The following is a 17896-nucleotide window of genomic DNA, read 5'->3' on the forward strand; positions in this document are numbered from 1 at the left end:
TATTATATATGGTATCACTATTAAAAAAACAAAATACTTCATTTTATGTTTTAATGGATCATTATCGTAATAACTTATTTTTGGATTATTTGAATATTTATAGTAAGTAATCTACCAACTGTACACCATTTTTATTAACTTACCATTAACAGAATTCACCATCTTTATTAACTTACCATAATAGAATTGAAATGGTTAAAATTGTAATCATGTTGTGGAACAAGAAATACGATTTTAAGCATTAAAATTTTAAAAAATAAATAAATAAATAAATAAATACACGTAAAGCAATATTTTGAACACTAAAAATAGTATAAAATCTGAACTTTTTGCCCATCCATAATATTTTGAATCTTGTTACAAAACATAAATACATCAAATAATAATAATAATAATAATAATATTTCACATAAACATTATTTTAAAAAATTCAGTAATAATTACATAAACTATAGGATTTTCTTTTTTTCATTTATTAATATATGAACTTTATGTTTTGTTTAATTGAATGGATAACGTAGCATGCTTAAGTTGATTTTGGTACTTAAAATTTTAAACCCTAAACGTGAACCTAAATTATATTAATAACAAATTTCGGGAGTAGGAATAATTGATGATAATCTAAATAAAGGAATTTAATGAAATCTGTTAACGGAAGGAGGTAGATAAATTAATTAGAGAATTAAATCATTTGTAATAAAATTAAATTTTGGAGATTAAATTATTATATAAATTAAACTATTCAAAATTGGAAGTAAGAAAATTAAAGAAGTTCAAAAAAGAAAATTATTTAAAAGCATGAAAATGAAAATTTAAGAAAGTTACATCAGGTGGGAGTGAGGTATATAAACAGGTCCTTGCGGGGTCGAACACACGTAACCACAACTACTCCGACTGCTTCCTTGTGGGAATTTTCTCGGCGGTGGTTCTGTTTGGATTCCGAGAAAATAAAAAAAATGGGGGAGAAAAGTGGAATTTTGGAGAGAAGCAATAGTAAGAAGAAGAGGAGTGGGGGTATAAAGGGGATTTTCATGCACGCCGACGCCGTCGACATATTGCTCATGACTTTGGGGTTCATCGGAGCTTTGGGCGACGGCTTCACCAGACCTGTGGTTTTGCTCGTCGGTAGCCGCCTCATGAACAGCATCGGCAATACCTCTAAAATTTCCGCTTCCACCGCCAACATGCATCTTTTTCTTCACACCATCGACAGAGTACTCTTCTTTCAATTCATTTCTATGAAAACTCTGTGACTTTCTAAATTTATTTTGATCAAATTGTTCTTTCATTGGCGACAGAATGCAGCGATTCTGTTGTACGTTGCTTGTGGGGCTTTTGTGGTTAGCTTTCTCGGTGGGTTTGGAATTCTTTGAATTCTTTCAATTGTTTCAACTCAGAGGCTCTCTAAATATACTTACGTTTTTGCTCTGTTTCACTTTTTTCAGAAGGATATTGCTGGACGAGAACCGGCGAGCGACAGACGGCGAGAATGAGAGCGAGATATCTTAAAGCAGTTCTCCGGCAAGATGTTGGGTATTTCGATATGCATGTCACCGGCACCTCCGAAGTTATCGCCTCTGTTTCCAGTGACACCTTAGTGATTCAAGACGTTTTGAGCGAAAAGGTTAAAGCTTTCTTTTTCCATTTTTATAATTTAGTCAAAATTTTATATTATTTGACATGGGTTGTCGGGAATCTATCCAGATACCGAACTTTTTGATGAACATGGCCACATTTCTTGGAAGCTACATTGTCGGGTTTATACTTTTATGGCAGCAGGCGTTGGTGGGATTACCGTTCGCGCTCTTGTTATTGATCCCCGGTCTTCTTTACGGCAAAACCTTGATGGGTTTCGCGAGAGAAAGCATGGAAGGGTATAAGAAGGCCGGAATGGTAGCAGAGCAGGCGGTTTCTTCGATTAGAACTGTGTATGCCTACGCTGGAGAAGATAAGATTAAATCGGATTATTCGTCGGCGTTGGAAACTTCGGTGAAGTTGGGCCTAAAACAGGGACTTTCTAAAGGTTTGGCTATCGGAAGTAATGGAGTTTCGTTTGCAATTTGGGCATTCATGGCTTGGTATGGAAGTCGAATGGTTATGTACCATGGCGCTCAAGGTGGGACTGTTTATGCCGTTGGAGTTACCATTGCCGTCGGCGGATTGTAAGAACTCAACCCTAAATTCTCTCTCTCTCTCTCTCTCTCGTCAATTTGTTGTTAAAAACTAATATTTGCATGGGAAATTAACGAAATGACAGGGCTGTTGGTACGAGTTTTTCCAACGTTCAATACTTTTCCGAGGCAATCGCGGCGGGGGAGCGAATCATGGAGATCATAAACAGAGTCCCTAAAATCGACTCCGCCGACATGGAAGGTCAAATCCTCGAAAATGTCTCCGGCGAGGTCCAATTCAACAACGTCCAATTCGCGTACCCGTCTCGCCCGGAGACCATAATTCTGAAGGATCTGACCATCACAATTCCCGCCGGTCGCACCATTGCCCTCGTCGGTGGCAGCGGCTCTGGCAAGTCCACCGTCATCTCTTTGCTGCAGAGATTTTACGACCCATTGGGAGGGAGCATTCTGATGGACGGAGTGGGGATTGAGAAGCTGCAATTGAAATGGCTGAGGTCCCAAATGGGTCTGGTTAGTCAAGAGCCTGCCCTTTTTGCCACTTCCATTAAAGAGAATATTCTTTTTGGAAAGGAGGATGCCACCATGGATGAGATCATCGAAGCTGCTAAAGCTTCTAACGCTCATAATTTTATTTCTCTGTTTCCGGAAGGATATGACACACAGGTAAAGTATGGGCTTTAACATAATCATGTCAATACAATTTTTAGATGTGGAACAAAGAAGTATTCCTTTAGAAGTAGGATAAAAGTGTTGGAACGTCAAATCATTTGCTATTTTAATAATAATTTGAAGTTGAAAAACAGGTGGGAGAAAGAGGAGTACAAATGTCAGGAGGACAAAAGCAGAGGATCGCCATAGCTCGAGCCATAATCAAGCGTCCACGAATCCTGCTCTTGGACGAAGCCACCAGCGCCTTGGACTCGGAATCAGAGCGTGTCGTCCAAGAGGCACTCGACGAAGCCGCCATCGGCCGCACCACCATCATTATTGCTCACCGACTCTCCACCATCCGCAACGCCGACCTCATCGCCGTTATCCAAAAAGGCAGAGTCATGGAAACAGGGTCTCACAATGACCTCATCCAAAACCAAACCGGCCTTTACACCTCCCTCGTCCACCTTCAACAAACCGCGGCGCAGAACCAATCCCCCAACGAACCCTCCTCATCTTCCACACCCCACCTCGACAAAATCAGAAGCTTTGGCAGCCGCCGCCTCTCCTTCCTTAGCCCCTCCAGCTCTGTAAACTCGGTCGGGTCAAACCCAGTTGACGAAACTACCGTTATCGAGAATAAACAAAAGCTCCCAAAGCCATCGTTTAGGAGACTTCTGGCTTTGAACCTGCCGGAATGGAAGCAAGCTATAATGGGGTGCATTTCAGCGATGCTGTTCGGCGCTGTGCAGCCTGTGTACGCGTTCTTGATGGGATCGGTGGTTTCAGTGTATTTTTTAACAAGTCACGAGGAGATTAAAACCAAGACGAGGACTTATGCGCTTGGGTTTGTTGGGTTGGCTATGTTCACTTTCCTCGTCAACGTTTGCGAACATTACAACTTCGCTTACATGGGAGAATATCTCACCAAAAGAATTCGAGAGATGATGTTCTCGAAGATCCTTACTTTCGAAGTTGGTTGGTTCGATCAGGACGAGAATTCTAGTGGCGCAATTTGCACCCGACTCTCTCAAGATGCCAACATGGTAAAAACCCGTTTCACCCTACTCATGATTGTGTCACAATAGTAATTCAGCCTAGCATAAGAAGAACAGTTGATTCACATAATTGGTTATTGTGCGTTGGATTATGACCGAACGCCTCTAGAATCTGGGCTAGAAGCGATACATGGGCCCATCGCTTGATTGCCAACCCGCTGTAGGGGCTTTTTGGCCCCGAAAGGCACGTGTTGTTGGCTAAGCCTCACTAAGCGATCGGTTGAATCCTTCGCTGATGACTTAGTTCCCACATTGGTTGGAAAAGGGAATGAAACATTTCTTGTAAGGATGTGTAAACCTCTCCCCAGTAGAAGCGTGTTCAAAACTTTAGGGGAAGCCCATAAAGAAAAGTCCGAAGAGGACAATATCTACTGGGTTGTGGGCTTGAACTATTGTGGTATCAAAGCCAACACACCAAGCCGTATGCGAGCAAGAACAACAGGCTCACAAGTGGGATGAATTTTGAGTTCTCACATTAGTTGGAGAGGGAAACCAAACTTTCTTTGTAAGGACGTGGAAACCTCTCCCTAATATATGCATGCATTTTAAAATTTTGAAGGGAAGAATAAGAGGGAAAGTCCAAAGAGGACAATATTTGATCCAAAAACATAGGAGGAAAAGTCCCAACAATATGGGTAGAGGTAGGCTACAAAAACCCATTTATTTACAATGAATTTGTATTGAAGTATGACCGGGAGCTCCTTTTTGGGCAGGTTCGATCCTTAGTGGGCGATAGAATGGCTCTAATTATGCAAACCATTTCAGCAGTAATAGTAGCATTCACAATGGGGCTTATAATTTCATGGAGGCTGGCGCTTGTAGTAATCGCAGCCCAACCAGCAGTAATTAGCTGCTACTACACAAGACAAGTACTCCTACGGAAGATGTCCAAAAACGCCACCAAATCCCAAGAACAGTGCAGTAAGCTCGCCGCAGAGGCTGTCTCCAACCTCCGAACCGTCACGGCCTTCTCTTCACAAGACCGCATCCTTAAAATGCTCGAGAAGGCGCAAGAAGGCCCAACCCGACAAGGCATTAAGCAATCGTGGTATGCCGGAATTGGACTCGGCTGCTCCCAAAGCCTCACCATTTGTACATGGGCTTTGAACTTCTGGTACGGCAGCAAGTTAATATCCCAAGGCGAAACCACTGCTAAAGGTGTCTTCCAAACCTTCATGGTTTTGGTTAGCATCGGCCGTGTCATCGCCGACGCTGGCAGCATGACCTCAGATCTTGCCAAAGGGTTCGGCGTGGTCAGTTCGGTTTTCGACGTTTTGGACCGGATGACCAAAATCGAACCGGACAACCCAGAAGGATACAAACCGGATAAATTAACCGGCCGAATCGAATTCACAAAAGTGGATTTCGCTTACCCTGCTCGACCGGACGCGATGATATTCCGTGGGTTTTCAATCAAAATCGAGGCAGGTAAATCCACGGCGTTGGTTGGGCAAAGTGGGTCGGGAAAATCCACCATAATCGGGCTGGTGGAGCGATTCTACGACCCGATTAAAGGAACGATCCAACTCGACGGTCGCGATTTAAAATCGTATCATCTCCGAACGCTAAGAAAACGCATCGCATTAGTGAGCCAAGAGCCGACGCTGTTCGCCGGAACAATTAGGGACAACATCGTGTACGGATATTCAGAAACGGCGGACGAATCGGAGATAATCGAAGCGGCGAAGGCAGCGAACGCACACGATTTCATCTCGGGGTTGAAGGATGGGTACGAGACGTTGTGTGGAGACAGGGGATTGCAGCTGTCGGGAGGGCAAAAACAGAGGATAGCAATAGCGAGAGCGATACTGAAGAATCCGACGGTGCTGCTGCTGGATGAGGCGACAAGTGCGCTCGATGGGCAGTCGGAGAAATTGGTGCAGGAGGCGCTGGAGAGAGTGATGGTGGGGAGGACGAGCGTGGTGGTGGCGCACAGGCTGAGCACCATACAGAATTGCGACATGATTGCGGTTTTGGATAAAGGGAAGGTAGTGGAGACTGGGAATCACTCGTCGCTGATGGGGATTGGGGAAAAGGGAGCTTATTATGCTTTGGTTAATTTGCAGAGTACATCCCATTAGAGTGTGTGTGTGTGTATTGAGTTTCAATCAAATTGGTGGCACTGTAGAATAGCTGGTAGCTCTAGTTTAACCACAGTCTTAGTCTTATCTTTAATCTGTAATTTGGTAGATTAATAAAAATATCTCTATTTTATCTCAACGGTTCAAACAAGTTGAAAATTATGTTAATCAAATTGGGTAAAGTCAGAAGATTTGAAGCTTTCTTTGAGAAACTTACCAAATCAACTACAATCTCAAGGCCACCGGAGCTCTCGACGCCACGACGCTGGCTCAAATGTCGAAACCTCGATGCGGGGTTGCGGATATCATCGACGGCAAGAGTGGGATGAAATCAGGCAAGAATATGGTGAATCAACATAGAAAAAGTGGTCATTTCCATCAAGTTTCTCATTTTACTTTCTTCAAAGGAAACCTTAAATGGCCTAATTCCAAGTCTCACCTCACTTATGGTAAATTTAGTTTTCATATAAAGTTGAGTTATATTTTACATCATCTTCTATACTAATATCATGATTTATTTAGGATTCCTCCCTGGAACTCCGTCGGGGGCGGTAGATCCGGTGGGTCGAGCTTTTACGACATGGGCTGCGAACACTCACTTCAGCTTCTCCCTAGCATCTAGCTACAAAACTGCTGACATCAAAATAAGCTTTGAAAGGGGTGACCATGGAGATGGCTTTCCCTTTGACAATGTTGGAGGAGTGATAGCCCATGCTTTTGCCCCTACAGATGGGCGGTTACATTTTGACGCAGTCGAGCGTTGGACCGATGGGGCGGTTCCTAATTCGTACGATGTCGAGACGGTAGCATTGCATGAGATCGGACACCTTCTCGGCCTTTATCATAGCTCGGTCGAAGGGGCTATTATGTGGCCAACCATCATGAGAGGAGCTACCAAGGGTTTGCATGCCGATGATATTGCAGGCATCAAGGCTTTATACACTCCTACCTCTTGAGTACCAAGGCTTTTAATTTTGACTTCAAACTATTGTTAGTAATTAATCATTATTTTTAATTCATGTTTAATGTAATAATATTACTTTATGGTAACTAATTAATATAACAATATAATAAATTAATTCAATACACGTATTATATGAAACATACAATTTTAAATTAATTATAAGTATTTAAAAGAATATTAATACTAACAAATTAAGAAGAATGAGCTGGCTGAGTAGACAGTTGCGTCAGAAAATGAATTATTATTTATTTAATATTAAAATGGTTAGGTTTGACCAAGTCCACAATGACTGCTTTGAAATTTATCAGTTTCTCCAGAAGGGTCTAACAAATAATTTCAGTTTATACAGTTTTTTTAACGGTTCAAACAAGTTCTACTTAGAGTCTAGAATATTGTTTTTTCAAGTCATAAGAAAATATCGACCTCCAAAATTTACCAAATTTTTATCATTTATAATTTATTTTTCAAAAATACCTCTCAACTTTCGAACTTAAATAAATAAATATATATAATTTTTAAAAGGTTTTATTAATACCCTCATAAATTTTTTAAATAAATTCAAAATTTTCCTTACATTTAACAATTATTTTTTATATTTTAAATGTAACGTTAACGCTCTTTATCTATATAAAAAAAGTTTAAAAAAATTTATTACCATCAATATAGACAAAAACCCACTTCAAAAATTATCTCTAAACTTTATAATGTTAGTTTTGAAAATTTATGAGTAATTTTGAAACGTGTGACGATAGGCAAGTGTATTTTTTTATTTTTTTAAAAAGTTTTAAAAAGTTTTTACGATCAATATAGACAAAAACTCCCTTCATAAGTTATCTCTAAACTTTATAACGTTACTTTTGGAAGTTTATGAGTAATTTTGAAACGTGTACTAGGATAAGTGTATTTTTTTTTTTTTAATTTTAAATTTAAATGTATTTTTTTTTAATGGTATATTATATATAAGGAGGTAATTGGATAGAAATTAGTGAAAGTAGGCAATTCTTCCTTTCCAATCTAAAATAGAAACGTTTATTTACTATTACACCTTCCCATTCTTGAGCCATCGCTTGACTGCAACGCATCACAAATTCTACCTTCGTTTTGACCTATGTGTTCTATAAGTACACCCCACTCCCTTCCTTCCCAACGCAGCCCAACCACAGCCCCTTATCTCCATCGCCCATGGCAGTTCTTCAAGCCTTGTCATTCTTAGCTTCCTCTCTTTTTCTTCTCATTGCTCTCTTCCCTTTAATATCATCTTCTCACCAATACCCTGCGCAGTCCCATGGGTTGCTGTTTCTGAACAACCTCAATGGATGCAAGAAAGGCGACACGGTCGAAGGACTCCACCAAATGAAGCGATATCTCCGCCGATTTGGCTACTTGAATCGTGTTCAAAATCATTCTAAAACATACGATGATGAGTTCGACGAGGTTTTAGAGTCTGCCATTCGAACTTACCAGCTCAATTACAATCTTGAGGCTACTGGTACTCTCGATGCCTCGACGCTGGCTCTTATGTCGAAACCTCGATGTGGGGTTGCCGATGTGTTCCATGGCAAGACGAGGATGAATTCGGGTAAGAAAATGGTGAATCGACATAGGAAAATCAGTGGTCGTTTCCATGGTGTTTCTCACTTTGCTTTCTTTGATGGAAACCCTAAATGGCCTGCTTCAAAATCTCACCTCACTTATGGTAATACCAATCTTCTATTTATATGAATTTGAAAATTATATGATTGTTCATGACGTTTAATTAAGGGGTTGATCGTGGATTTTATAAATAAGGAATACATGGAGCTTATGCTCAAAATGGATAATATTATACCATTGTAGAGGATCGTGATTCCTAAAATTTTGGTAATTTCAATATTAAGGAGTTGGAGTATATTTTTACAGGATTCCTCCCGGGAACCCCAACAGAGGCGATAGCTCCAGTGGGTCGAGCTTTTACGACATGGGCTGCAAACACACACTTCACCTTCTCCCACGCTTCTAGCTACGAAACAGCCGACATCAAAATAAGCTTCGAAAGTGGCGACCATGGAGATGGAGAAGCATTCGACGGCGTTGGAGGGGTCATAGCCCACGCCTTTTCCCCCACAGATGGGCGATTACATTTCGACGCCGTTGAGCCATGGGCCATCGGCGCCATTCCCGATTCATTCGACATGGAGACAGTCGCATTACATGAAATCGGACACCTTCTCGGCCTACAACACAGCTCGGTCGAAGGAGCAATAATGTGGCCAACCATCATGGAAGGAGCTACCAAGGGTTTGCATGCCGACGACATTGCAGGCATTAACGCATTATACACCACTACTTCTTGAGCAGCTATTGTAACTTAATTCGTTGCTTCTTTTACAAGTAACTTAATTCAAATTATTTTATACGAATATGTGACATTAAATAAAAAGTAATATGATTTTATATTAGTGAAATAGAATTAAAAAAAAACATAGCATAAAAAACCAATACAATTAATAAATTCCTCTAATTTTAGTTTCCATATAGAGCATGAATACCATTAATATCATCATCATGCAAGCGAGTCTTCCTGGACCCAAAGTTCATGGTAGGCCACATGACGGCATCTTGAACGTGGGTATGGCCAAGCCCAAGAGCATGCCCAATCTCATGCAACGCCACCGACTCCAGGTCATACCGTAAAAAAGGAACACCCCTTCCCCACGTCTCTTTCTCCAGGCTAAACAGTGTGTCAGCGGTTTGGACCCTGGCTGACTGGGAGAATGTAAAATGGGTGTTGGCTTCCCATGTCTCAAAGGCTCTCATAACTGGACCCACGTGCTCTGGTGGGTAATTGTGGATAAATCCGTACGTCAGCTGCCTCTTCTCAACCAATGTATCGAGTAAATGATTTGATGTAAATTAATACAAATTACCCCATTTGGTAAAGTAATATTAAATTATTATAGGTTAATTAAATAATTAAAATAGGTCTGGGGAAAATTTGAACAAATTCAGAAAATAGAAGAAAAAATAAAAAAAGGAAAAGAATTGGCTAATTTAATAAAATTATTCCTAAATTAAACTTCTGACAATTTCTAATAATATTTTTTTAACTTAAAATAAAAACTCTAAAAATACACGTATGGAGAGTGAGCTGTAGTAATTTATTAAATTAAATTTTTAATTATATTTTAAATATACATTTAAATTTTAAAAAGCCATTACTATTTTGTTTAATATATTTTAATCAACTTTTATATTAAGAATTAGTGAAATATATTTATGAGTTAAAACTTGAAACGCCAGCTGGAATAGTGCAAATCTAGGGGCGGGTGAAATCCGCTACCCGGCCCGACAAGTCAGGATCTCTCCTCAAACCGTCCAACTTAGTCCATAAGCTTTCTGCACTCGTTCTACTCGTGAATGGCCCTCCAGTTCTGCAGTTGAAGTGGGTTTCGAGTATAAATTCAGTTTGGTATTCGGATTATTGATCATCATCTTCATCACTCCTAATCTATACTCGGTTAATCCGAATTCTTGTGGTTTCTAGCCGAAGATGGCCGGTGGCATCTTCAATCGTCTGTTTTACTATCTGTTTTTTGTGTATTTGGCATCTTCTTTTGCTGGATTGCAGGTTTTTGTGCGGGGTCGGTTGCTTCTAAGTTCTAAACCCCACCCGGATGATGCTGCGGCCACTGCTCGTTGGTTGGTTTCTCAGAATTCATGGGGAATCTTGAGGTATAATTTGCATCTGATTCAATTTAGTTCGTTCTTTGTTGTTTAATCGAATTGATTCGAGTTGATTGACTGATCCTTAGTTTTTTCGGCTGTAAATTTGCAAGGGACGTTTGGATTTAATGAGGAATTTAGCGTTTTGTTAGCTTTTGAGTGATTGTTGTTGTTTTTCTATTAGTCGATGTCTTGAAATCTTGTGGAGTGTCTAAATTTGCTCAAAATTTTCATTGTTTTTGTTTATTTTCTGCAGCACCATCTCAAGTGATTTCGGGGGAGCGCCTTTTGGGTAACCATCTCTTACTCATTTCATATTCTATTAAGCTGTCCTCGATTTTTAGCTGCTTTCTAGGAATTTTATGAATCTTTTACATCTTTCTGAGCTATGGATGTAAGCAAAATTAATATGATCTGATATTAATGGCATGTTTGGATTGAATTTGTTCTGATATTAATGGCATGTTTGGATTGATTAAAACAGTTTTAAGCACTTAAAAAGTCAATCCAAACAGGTTTCAATTTGCTCAATCCCCTGTATTTTGAGTGCCTTGATGAGAATAGTTTCAAAACCATTTTTCAACTAAGAAACGATAGGATATTGTTCAAAAGCTCATTTCATTTTACTTCATGCACCTCTCTCCAATACGATGTTGATTCGTTTTCATGTCATGTTTCTTTGTGATTTTAAAATTGCATAGATCAGTTGTTGGTTGCTTTAATGAGTAAGAAGCAAACAATCTTCTACAATCATCCTGTTACATTTCTTCAGCTTTACATCTAGAATTCTGAACATCCTTGTTGTGCTACATCTTTCTATTGTTTCGCGCCGATTATCTCGTCCTCCTGCATTCTGAACTAATCACTGACCTCTGATATCTGTGTGTGACTCGTTCGAAGCACTTATCTGTTGATTACAATGGGGCTAAACTTAAGAAAGGTATTTAGCAGTAGGAAAGAAGAATAATACAAAGATTAAGCGAATATTTGCTCCTGCAGGAATGTGGTTTCGTTTAGTGATGGGCCACCGGGCAAAGGTCGAGGCACGCCATATTTCTACTTAACTACTCTTGACCCAACTGCAAGATATGCAATCTCAGATGAGAGGGCTTCATTTACGCTAAGTGAGTACCCTATTGGCACTTGTGGCAAGATAGATCCCGAAAACCCGACTTGCGCGAAGATTACGTTGATCGGGAAGGTAAAATTGTTGGTTTCACATTCACATTCTCCAACTTTATCTTCTGTCCATCTTGAATAACTTAAATCACTGTTTGGCCTACAGCTGAGGCAGGTGGATCCTAATTCCAAAGAAGCAGAGTTTGCTAAAACTTCCTTGTTCTCAAAGCATGCAGAGATGAAGAGTAAGTAAACTCCAGCCACAATTTCCTTCCTTGTTCATCAACATTACATTTATTTTTCTTGTTTATGTTCATCACAGAGTGGCCTAAGGATCACGACTTTCGGTTCTACAATTTAGTAATAGAGAACATATTCTTGATCGATTGGTTCGGTGGGCCGAAGCCTCTTACGGTCGATCAATATCTACATTTCAAATTGTGAGTATCAATATCAAAACACCAGGATTGTCAATCCTAAACCCAGTTAAATAGACTTCAGTTTCTGTAAATTTAGTCCTTAATCAGAAGAATTCTGTTCAGTCTGCTGATGCTTTTCATTCTTACATCTTCAGGAATGAGTTCACATCCATGAAATGAATTTGTTGTACACTCTGATCTTCCCTGTTCATATCAGCTTCCTGGGTTTGAACTGTAAAAAGTTTATACAGAATCATTGTTTATGGGAAGAATAAAGTTTCGTTCATTTGTTGTCCACATTCCAGAGTTGCTGATGGGTCTTCAATCATGTATTATTTATAAATAAATTTGTAACAAGTTTGATAAATGTGTTATGATATTAACACATTTATTTCTTTAATTAATTACTCATGCCATACACTCTCTTCCACATCCTATATCAGGTGGATAGGGTATGGAAACATTTTCGTAGTAGACGTGTTTTAAAAATCGTGAGACTGATAAAAATACGTAACAAGCCAAAACGGACAATATTTACTAGTGGTGGGCTAGAACTATTACAAATGGTATCAAAGCGAGGATGCAGGCTCCCAAGGGGGGTGGATTGTGAGATTCCACGTCGAGTAGATAGGAGAACAAAGCATTCCTTTTAAGGGTGTGAAAACTTCTCGCTAATAGACTCATTTTAAAAATCGTAAGGCTGACGACGATACATAACGAGCTTATCGGGCCAGTGGTAGTTAATCTTTAATTAATCTATTAATAAAGGTTAATATGAAAAAAGGATAATTATAAATTGTAAGTGGGCCGATGATGATAAGGATGGGTTTGTCATGAAGCTGAGCTGGGCCCATAGCCTTGAATCATCTCAAATCCCAACCGAGTGGTTCCCAGAGATCGCTTGCTGATATTTGCGATGAGTGGAGGGAACCAGGCAATGGCATCCCCCAGAAAATTCACTTCTATCGATCTTTTACATCTCTGTAAATCAATTTCCATTACAACCCGTTCCAATATTATTTTACAGAAAAAACTATATACAAATCCAGAGATTCTTCTTCTTCCTCCGATTCTACAGATTTCTTCTCTTCCTCGTTTTTCGCGGCTTTGTCCTCATGATTCCACAAGCTTCCTCGTTCAATATCGCCGTTCCACTCTCCGGTTCCCCCCTCGGCCACTCCCGTCACCGACATGTCGTGCGAGCTCAAGGTAAACTAAACCCGATTTTGAAACTGATTGTAAATCTTGTTTTTTTTTTTTTTGATGTATGGAAGTGATGTGTTCAAATCTCGAGATTCTAGAGCCAATTTGTGCTTGCTGCGTCGGCCACTGTTGATTGATGAAGAGGTCGAACTAGGAAGTTTTTGTTCTTGTTCTTGTTCTTGTCGAGCACTGTAAGATAATGCGGATGGAATTTCTTTCTTTCTTGTTATTTCAGCGGAACCGTCCGAGAAATCGGTCGAAATAATGAGGAAATTCTCGGAGCAGTATGCTCGTAAATCAGGAACGTATTTCTGTGTGGACAAGGGCGTCACTGCGGTTGTAATCAAGGTTCTTTTCTCAGTTTATCAATATCCAATTGTTTATTTACAAAATTTTCATTTTTCTGCCATACTTATGTAGTCATGCGTCTATCTACTGCGTTTATCTGCTGATGTTTGTAGAAACATTTGATTGATTACACGTAATGAGTTGTTAAGTTCTCTAGTTGATTGTTCTCAAAATGAACAGAAATTTATTATTTGGTGAAGCAGTTGAAGGAAAGAAACTTCGATATGATTGTGCTCTCTCAGGTGGACGTTAACTTGATTAAAATTTGTTTGCCTATAGTCTTTTACTAAACATTCTTGATATTGCTGATAAAGTTTGCAGCGGTAGATTTTAGTTTGATTATGGCAAACTGATTACTGGCTTGTCTTGATGGATCTTTGTATTAATTCTCCTTGTGTTCATGGGTACACGTGAGATATTGATCATGAATTTGGTTGAATAGTTGTCTCATCATGAGATGAAATTGTTGGATGTTACCTTGGAATTGTGAATTTCTTTTATTTTGTTATCTCTTTACCCCTGCCTTGTATTAATTGATTGAATGTCGTTGACTTGTAATTAGTGTAAGAGAAGCTCATGTTAGATCTAAACAGGGACTAGCAGATCACAAAGATACATTGGGTGCACCACTTTGTCCTTGCCGGTTAGTGTTTCTCGTGCTTTTTGTAGAAGTCCTGTATTCTTTTCTAGAACTAATGGTAGTTCATACTATCTTTAATGTAAATTCAAATAGCTTGATGATTTTTTTTCAGGCATTATGATGACAAACCTGCTGAAGTTGCACAAGGTTTTTGGAACTGTCCATGTGTTCCAATGAGAGAGAGGTATAATATGCATTTATAATTAAGGACTGATGTGCAAAAAATTTGAAAGATAGCATAGGAAAATTTCTTTTTTCCTAGCTGGAATTTGTAAAATCATGGACAAGCCTCTCTAAGCATCATCATACTCATAAAACTTTGTTGTCACTTGATTTATTGAACAACTCAATGTTCTTCATTAAGATTATTCAGCTTGATAAGTCTTATTCTTAGAAAAAGAGAAAGGAAAAGAAGTGTACTGGTCCAAGTTGGTAGATATTGTTCTCTTTGGACTTTCTTTTAAGGTTTTTAAAACGCGTCTGCTAGGGAGAGGTTTTCACACCCTTATAAAGAATTCTTCGTTCTTCTTTCCAACCGATGCAAGATCTCACAAGAAGAATATGGGCGTCAGCATATGGGTTGTAATTCGCTCGAGAGATTAGGGAAACACATTTTATTATTATGTTTTTTAAGATGATCGGTGCCAAGATTTACAGTTCTAGGTTCTTGAACTTGAAAGCAAATACCTAGATTCCCATATGAAGAGTAGGGGTTTACTTTCATGAAGTGACTTAGAATTATCTCCCATGGTAATCTGGTAAATTAAATTGGTACTCCATAGTTACACATAACCAAGCTGTTCACTTAAGCAAGGAGGTTTGAAGGTTGGTTTTATGTTATATATGATTAAAGAAAGATGCTATTCTTCCCAAGAATAATAGGGTAGCGAGCTGACGTTCAAGGCCCTTGGCTATTAGAATGGTTTCAGGAAGCAAGGAAATGTAAACAATTGGTCATTGTTACTCATTTTATTCCATATCAGACGCATGTGGTCTGAAAATAAAGTTTTTCTTGGCAGGAAAGAGTGTCACTGCATGCTTTTCCTGACTCCAGAGAACGACTTTGCAGGCACTGATCAGGTAATTCTTATCAATTAATCTTGATCTGATAGGTTGACTCTGCTACTTATAATTTTTGGAAGCAATCTCAATGAAATGACTGCTTACCGGAAGTATGATTTAAATTATCAAACGGTGCGTGGTTTATTACTAGACATTATCACCATTACAGAATTCAAATATATATATATATATATATATTTTTTTTTTTGTTTAAGTTTGATCCTCTCGACGTTAACTAGCTCGTTCTACTCCTTGGAATGCATCTAAATGTGAAGTTGGCATAGATCACAAATTCTTTTAGCGCTGAAACTCGAATGTTAAGCATGCTTTGCGGTCGCTGGATTTGCTAATCATCCACAGTAACTGTTATCAATAATTATTTTCTGCTCTCCCTGGATTTCTCTTCACTCCTCTTTTCTGCAGGCAATCTCCTTGGAAGATATCAGGGCAACAACAGCAAACATGTAACCCTTAATTTCCACTAGTTGTGTTCGTTAGTAATTCATATTGGGGTTTGACTTGAACGGGTGGAAATATACAAGTATAGTTATGTATGTAATAACAGTAACCTTATATGCTGATGAGACAATGAATGGTTCTGCCATATCTGCTTCTGACAAATTATTAGATACTAAATCCCCCTTTTGTTACAGTTTTTCATGGTATTTGTAACGTTTTAGTCTTGATGATTGTAGAATACTTGGTATAAAAAGCACTTGCAAAAAGAAAGGCCGCAGTTTTGAGGGATCATGGCTTTCTAGGGTATTGTTACATCTTTCTTAGAATCTAAGAACACTGCCGGTGCCTCGACTCAATTAGGAAAGAGATCCTTTTTTCCCGCTTTCTAAAATGATGAATATTCAGTTTGTGGGGCTGTAGGCACACTCGGTTCGACTCAACTAGGAAAGAGATCCTTTTTTCCCGCTTTCTAAAATGATGAATATTCAGTTTGTGGGGTTGTAGGCACACTCGGTTCGACTCAACTAGGAAAGAGATCCTTTTTTCCCGCTTTCTAAAATGATGAATATTTAGTTTGTGGGGCTGTAGGTACACTCTCGAGAATCTTTTATAATGTTCTGTTTTCAAATATGATATAAAACAATAATATGGATAAGACGTTCAATAGCAATGTAGATGAAGGTCTAATATCGAACACAAGAAGTAAAAATCTTTTAGCAGATGTCATATTCTTTATAAAATTATTATATGTTCAGATTTTTACACGTTAAATTAAAAAAAGTTAAATGATTTTAGAGTCACCCAGATAAATATTATTTTGTAAGGTTAAGATGATCTAAATTTAAATATTAAAAGTTTGGAACGAGCAATTATGAAAAAACTATCTAAATTTAAATATTAAAAGTTTGGAACGAGCAATTATGAAAAAACTATCCTTTTATTATTAATATTATTTTAATTTTGGAATTTACAAAAATGTAAAATATAGAGAAATGTAAATTAAAGTGAGTTTTAGGTTTTAGTTAACTAAATCATAAAATTTACTAAATTTATACGTTTAATCGGTGGTGTATTCGTGGAGGCAACCTGATTGCAGGCGGGCAGCCCAGAGTGGTGGCCGTACGATGCCCCTTTCACGTCATCTTCTTCTTTATTTCTTTCCCAATTCCTTACGGTTCGATTATTCTTGTTCATTAATTCTAGGGTTTCATTCCATTTTGTGTTACCTAGATAGGTCGAGGCTTCAATTGTTTCACAGTTTTCGTTCCTGGAGATGTCGAGGCCCCAAGTCACCATCACTCTCGGGCGCTCTGGTCAGGTAATCCAATGCATATGCACCTACTGACGAGTTCATTTAGTTTGTTTCTTAGTGTCTGGTTTGGGTTATTTCAGAAATTAAAGAGAGCTGAGACTTTTCCATTTCGATATTTTTACGAGAATGATGTTATCGACGATTGTTGAACGCTGCGTTGTTATTTTATTTTATTTTTGGTATGATTGAATCATTTGCAGATGGTAAAGAGAGGAGGTTCTGACTTCGCTCAATCGAATATTGATTCTGGACCAGTGCCAAGAAGAAAACGATATATTGAGAGATCAGCAGATAATGCAGAGGATTTGTTCTCATCCACGAATAAGCGGTTTGTTTTCTTTTTCTCTCTTTCTTTATTGATTGTTAGCAGCATTGAAATCCAGGCGTTTTTTCTTTTCTTTTCTTCCCACCCCCATTTCTCCGGCTTGTCTGTATTGTTCGAGTTGAACTTCTTCGTTTCTGTGCTCTTATCGAGTATCGAGTTGGTTCTTCTTATACTTCTGGGCGTACTTCAATTTGAATGAGGACTTACTGATTTTTCATTCTGTATAAATGTGGTCATTTTTACTGTAATTTTGAGATAGTTTTTAGAATATGTATTCTGAATTTTGCATGCCTTTGTTGGGTATTCTCTTAGCAGGCAACGTGGAGATGGTTTTGATTGGGGTTCAAGTGGCCAAAGAAAAAACGGTACAAGCCTGTTCTCTACTTGTATTATTGTTTTTTTTTTTTTTTTTACATGT

At 38.7% G+C, this 17896-nt stretch overlaps 6 protein-coding genes across 8 annotated transcripts in view; all 6 read left to right on the forward strand.

Annotated features, from left to right (window-relative positions):
- Nucleotides 1-932: 932 nt before the first annotated feature.
- On the forward strand, nucleotides 933-6064 carry LOC111444635 (ABC transporter B family member 15-like). Its single transcript, XM_023082590.1, has 7 exons — nucleotides 933-1214; nucleotides 1299-1353; nucleotides 1446-1624; nucleotides 1705-2162; nucleotides 2258-2798; nucleotides 2939-3832; nucleotides 4558-6064. Exons 1-7 carry the CDS (start codon nucleotides 957-959, stop codon nucleotides 5923-5925), a joined length of 3753 nt encoding a protein of 1250 aa, XP_022938358.1. The 5' UTR covers nucleotides 933-956; the 3' UTR covers nucleotides 5926-6064.
- A 22-nt stretch (nucleotides 6065-6086) lies between these two features.
- On the forward strand, nucleotides 6087-6881 carry LOC111445135 (metalloendoproteinase 2-MMP-like). The gene is made up of 3 exons (XM_023083369.1): nucleotides 6087-6102; nucleotides 6135-6374; nucleotides 6448-6881. Exons 1-3 carry the CDS (start codon nucleotides 6087-6089, stop codon nucleotides 6879-6881), a joined length of 690 nt encoding a protein of 229 aa, XP_022939137.1.
- A 1178-nt stretch (nucleotides 6882-8059) lies between these two features.
- LOC111444634 (metalloendoproteinase 2-MMP-like) lies at nucleotides 8060-9288 on the forward strand. The gene is made up of 2 exons (XM_023082589.1): nucleotides 8060-8585; nucleotides 8789-9288. The coding sequence occupies exons 1-2, from the start codon at nucleotides 8072-8074 to the stop codon at nucleotides 9220-9222; spliced, it is 948 nt and encodes a 315-aa protein (XP_022938357.1). The 5' UTR covers nucleotides 8060-8071; the 3' UTR covers nucleotides 9223-9288.
- A 946-nt stretch (nucleotides 9289-10234) lies between these two features.
- On the forward strand, nucleotides 10235-12533 carry LOC111445639 (protein CREG1). The gene is made up of 6 exons (XM_023084148.1): nucleotides 10235-10600; nucleotides 10848-10883; nucleotides 11591-11792; nucleotides 11877-11955; nucleotides 12033-12150; nucleotides 12285-12533. Exons 1-6 carry the CDS (start codon nucleotides 10419-10421, stop codon nucleotides 12307-12309), a joined length of 642 nt encoding a protein of 213 aa, XP_022939916.1. The 5' UTR covers nucleotides 10235-10418; the 3' UTR covers nucleotides 12310-12533.
- A 471-nt stretch (nucleotides 12534-13004) lies between these two features.
- LOC111445554 (ferredoxin-thioredoxin reductase catalytic chain, chloroplastic-like) lies at nucleotides 13005-16034 on the forward strand. Its single transcript, XM_023084003.1, has 6 exons — nucleotides 13005-13338; nucleotides 13568-13680; nucleotides 14274-14323; nucleotides 14433-14504; nucleotides 15340-15400; nucleotides 15806-16034. The coding sequence occupies exons 1-6, from the start codon at nucleotides 13245-13247 to the stop codon at nucleotides 15848-15850; spliced, it is 435 nt and encodes a 144-aa protein (XP_022939771.1). The 5' UTR covers nucleotides 13005-13244; the 3' UTR covers nucleotides 15851-16034.
- Nucleotides 16035-16941: 907 nt separating this feature from the next.
- Nucleotides 16942-17896, forward strand: part of LOC111445564 (ankyrin repeat and SAM domain-containing protein 6-like) — a 4221-nt gene continuing 3266 nt past the window's right edge. Inside the window, exons 1-4 of one of the 3 annotated variants that reach the window (XM_023084024.1) lie at nucleotides 16942-16960; nucleotides 17072-17159; nucleotides 17354-17481; nucleotides 17794-17843. In XM_023084024.1, coding sequence (XP_022939792.1) covers nucleotides 17115-17159; nucleotides 17354-17481; nucleotides 17794-17843 — 223 coding nt within the window. In that variant the 5' untranslated portion in view covers nucleotides 16942-16960; nucleotides 17072-17114. Of the gene's footprint in view, nucleotides 16979-17005; nucleotides 17160-17353; nucleotides 17482-17793; nucleotides 17844-17896 lie in introns of those variants that run through there. The other 2 variants (XM_023084025.1, XM_023084023.1) reach the window with 2 other exon arrangements.

The sequence above is a fragment of the Cucurbita moschata genome, unplaced genomic scaffold (genome assembly GCF_002738365.1).
Source record: "Cucurbita moschata cultivar Rifu unplaced genomic scaffold, Cmos_1.0 Cmo_Scf00007, whole genome shotgun sequence".
Classification (NCBI taxonomy): domain Eukaryota; kingdom Viridiplantae; phylum Streptophyta; class Magnoliopsida; order Cucurbitales; family Cucurbitaceae; genus Cucurbita; species Cucurbita moschata.